This window comes from Camelina sativa, chromosome 12, assembly GCF_000633955.1.
Source record: "Camelina sativa cultivar DH55 chromosome 12, Cs, whole genome shotgun sequence".
In the NCBI taxonomy this organism is placed as follows: domain Eukaryota; kingdom Viridiplantae; phylum Streptophyta; class Magnoliopsida; order Brassicales; family Brassicaceae; genus Camelina; species Camelina sativa.
Genome location: NC_025696.1, coordinates 10,968,617 through 10,972,965, shown reverse-complemented (window position 1 = coordinate 10,972,965; position 4,349 = coordinate 10,968,617). Strand labels below are relative to the sequence as shown.

At 31.6% G+C, this 4,349-nt stretch overlaps 1 protein-coding gene across 1 annotated transcript; it reads left to right on the top strand.

Annotated features, from left to right (window-relative positions):
* LOC104731257 (putative lipid-binding protein AIR1B) lies at positions 1,845–2,392 on the top strand. Its single transcript, XM_010450582.2, has one exon. The coding sequence runs from the start codon at positions 1,908–1,910 to the stop codon at positions 2,250–2,252; it is 345 nt and encodes a 114-aa protein (XP_010448884.1). The 5' UTR covers positions 1,845–1,907; the 3' UTR covers positions 2,253–2,392.

The following is a 4,349-nucleotide window of genomic DNA, read 5'->3' as shown; positions in this document are numbered from 1 at the left end:
TTTTTTTTTTTTTTTTTTTTGTCAAACTTTCTTGTAAGATGTTAACTTTACTTTTTTTAGAGTTTTCGGACTTCACGAAATGTTTGTTCGCATCACTAAATTTACTTGCCAAACCTTTTCCTCAAACTGCAACTTAGGCCACATGTAGACTGTAGAGTGTAGAGGGACCAAAAGCTACAACTGTGGCTACGTAATTAATTAATTATATTTACAGAAAAGTGCTGAATGAATTCGTGATTCCGATCCGCAGGTCTTTTTTTATCACAGTTTTTAGTGGAATCATTTCTTTAACCAATATCCCTATCTTAATTCTGTAATTAGTACAAAAATATTATAATATAACTCAACCAACCTCATCGCCGCAGATATGCAATCAAATCAACCAACCTCATCGGCGCAGAAATACAACCCAGTTTTCGCAGATATGCAATCAAATCAAGTTTTTTTTTTCTTTCTCACTTATGACATTCTGCAAAATTATTTCATTTTTTCACGATTTCGATATTCTACGTTGTTACTGTGTCCAAAAACTTTTTGTAAGCTTTTATCAAAAAAAAAAAAAAAAATGACAAATAACTAAGGTAGAGAATTTTTAGTCACAGTATTCAACGTAAACCAACTAATTAAAGCTTCTAAACACTATAAGTACATCAAAATCTTAATTGTGGCAAACTTTTGTATATCATAACACCTCAAAAAGCTAGTCCCCGAGAAATACATTGCTGATGAGATTGAGAGAAGTGGAAAAAGAAAAAAAAAAAGACACTCATGTTTCCACTATATAGAATAACCCCAGATTAAGAGTTTTGTAGCTATGAGTGGGAAAAAGGATTAGAGGAGAGAGGAATAAACGTGGTTGAGAGAGTTGAATCCGTTGAGGATTAAACATTTTTTTGTCGTGCATGTGATGTGTTTCATACATTAATACTTGATTTAAAACTATGATGCACTCTATTTGTGTGTATGTGTATTAATTAGTACTTTTGCATGTATCTGTCAAACTTTGTTAAAAAGAGAGATATTTAACGAAAGCATGTAGATTTCATATAGTATCTGCTCGAACATGAAGATATGCTTTTAAAACATAAGTGTAGAGTTGTTGAAATTATTAAGTAAACCTGAATTTGATCAAACAACCAAACCTAGAAATAAATTTTGGGGTTTCAATCAAAACTTATCGGTTAATTTCCATTCTAAATACTAACATTCTCTAGATGAGTTTTCAAATTCTTGAGAGTTAAAAGAAAAAAAGAAACAAAAAAAAAAAGGAAATTACTACACTTATATATATGATAAGCCGCTAAATTAACAGTAAAAATAGAAACTGACTAACTGAGTCTCATTTCCTATGTACAAACGTTAAACTTAAATAAACATAAGCATAAGAATCACTTTATCCCCAAGTTGGTTGATTAGTCATCTTTGTTTGAATTGTGGCCGGATGAGGTTTTCACTATCAGTTATATGTATAAATTAACTTACGTACATGTATTACAAAGTGCGCGGCAATAAGGTAAATGTAAAATTAATAATAAAATNATATATATATATATATATATATATATATATATATATATGTCCAGCAGGAATAACAACTTTGTTACATTTTTGTATTGTTTTGAGGCAATACAAAAACTTACATTAAATAACTAGTACTTCCTTGCCAAACCTATTCTCTGAATGAGGTTTTGATATACAACCGTACAACTTACGCATGCTACTTGTGGAACCAAATGTTACATTAGTTCACTAACCAAATGTGTAATCAGTTCAGTTGGCATTTAAGAATTCTTCAATCAGCCAATCTTTTTTTTTTAATATAAATACAAATCCTCAGCTCCCCAAATTACTCACAACGTAATACTCATCTCCGAAACAAAAAGAGAGCTTAATCAATTTTTCAAAACATGGCTTCAAAGAACATGATGAAAAACACGATAGCTCTCATCCTCACCATCAACCTCGTCTTCTTTGGCTTCACCGTGGCCCAGGCTCCACCACCTCAAGCTCCGACGTGTCCCAGAGACATTCAAGCTTGTGTCAACGTGCTTGGCCTCAGCGTGTTAATCAATCCTCGAAGTGTAAGCCAATGCTGCACTCTCGTGGCTGGGCTTGATGCCTCTGTGGCCTCTGTATGCCTCTGCAATGCCGTTAGAGTCAATGTCCTCAATCTAGTGGACGTCACTGTGAGACTTGGTCAGCTTCTTAATACCTGCAGTGTCAATCCCCCAACTGGTTTCAGATGCGCTTAAACTTCTCATAAGACTAAATAAGAAAACCGGTTCTGTATTATCGGATAATAATGGTGCAAGTATGTTTCTATAATAATTATGTATTTATATCTTGTTGTTATAATAAAGTGAAAACAGTCGCACTGTTTTGTGTTTTCATATTTTCGCATTTGTCTTCTTCAAGTTAAATTTCCATATACATGTTGTATCTTTTATTTCAGATGAAAAAAGTAAAATACACTTCTTCTTTTCTCTGTTTAAATTTTAATTGTTCTATTTCTGTTATTACGTCAAGTTTCAAAATACCATTGGGAATTGGGATATCAAGTTCAGGTTACCTCGAAACTTAATGGACCGAAAGTATTTCTGAAAAAGATTTTGAGCTTAAAATCATATCTGTCCAAGTTTAGAGGGGTTAGTTAATTTGGAATGGTTTAGGATCGATCATACTTACTTGGTGTGCACTGGTTTAGTGTTTTCCAAATACATAGGTAACAAGTTTGTCTGAATCCTCCGGCCCAATATTACCTTCATTGTTTTAATAAAATTGTATTTCATTATTTATTAACCAAAAAAAGGATGATATAACTGTAATATTGTGCACCATTTTTTTTATTATTCAGAATCCAAGAGATTGGACCAAGCAAACCACATACAGACCGAAAGTTCAATTTTATGTGCTCAAAAAACATATCGAAACTCTTTTTTTGTCAACAAATCGAGACCCTTTAATTCTCTCAAATGGTAAACAAGTAAATAGCGAGAGACTGCGAAAAAGCGCTGCCAAAGCAACATATCTACTAAGCGAGCGTTAGAGCCGAGTTAAGCTTTTCTTGCATTTGGGACTCAGGTCAAACAAAAGCGATCAAAAACGAAACCAAAAATAAAAATAAAAATTACATATTGGAACAAAATATAAAAATAAAAAATAAAAACCAATAGTAAAACCAGATCTACATATTGGATCTATGATGTAACAATTACACCCAACCAAAAAATAAAAATTAACGGCATAGCTATCAATTACTAACCGGGATTATACAAAATAAAACTGAAATGCTCATCCATATATTTTCAAAAATCTACTAAATGGTTGCAATATTCCAATTGACAATAACAATAGAGAATATCAAGTATCAACCTGAATATGATACTATGACATGAGAATATCAAATATGAATGATTTGTGTTATTGATTATGTGATTTATTCAAAATACAAACTTAAAGATATGTAAATATCAAACGAAAAAGGAAATCTAAATATCTATTCGTAATTATTGGCTATTAAGATTATCCTTAATACCAAAAAGAACTTTGGATATCAGTGAAAATCACAGAAAATAATTGACAATACGGATCTATATATGATAGTATTGCATATAACCGACTAAGGTAAGTTATGGATTGTGGAGTTTGACTTTAACTGAGCCAAAGTTTTACATAAATTTCATTGCCAAACCTTGATCAATTTGTAGACTGAGCACATTTTTCATGGTACCTAAAGTATATATCTATTGTAAGGCTATGGCCGATATGTATTGTTTTGGGGATTGACAAAATGTTCCTTACGCGCCAAACCTCTTCTCTAGTCTCTAGATGAGGCTTAAATATAATGCGATTTGATATCCTTGAGAAGATGCAACTCGTGCTACTTGTAAGACTAGAAGTTACATTTATCCTTGAAGAGACTTGATTAGTGATAAACCCTTAATAACTATTTCAGTGGACTTTTTATAACTAGATGTTAGAGAATTCTTAAACCACATCCAACCGAACCTTCAAAAAAAACTATAAATACACCCACCTCCCAAACTAACCACTCTACACTTCTCTCAAACACACAAAGAGAGCTTCAAACCAAATCTCTATTGACTGAAGAATATTGGGTTTATTGTTCATGACATTTATATTTAATCTCTTTTGAACAAAACATAATAATGGATAGTGAAATTTATACAATATTTAATACTCTTTCCGTTTTAAATTTAATAAACATTTCATCGAATCACTTTTATTATAAATAAAAACAACCAAAATCAGTACGTCTGGAATATTTTCACTTTATAATTTACTATAACATATGAAGAATAATCCTATACTTCAAGAATAATTCAAAG

What these genes read in the sequence shown, in the direction of transcription:
- LOC104731257 (XM_010450582.2), top strand. Translation starts at nt 1,908, where the DNA reads ATGGCTTCAAAGAACATGATGAAAAACACGATAGCTCTCATCCTCACC.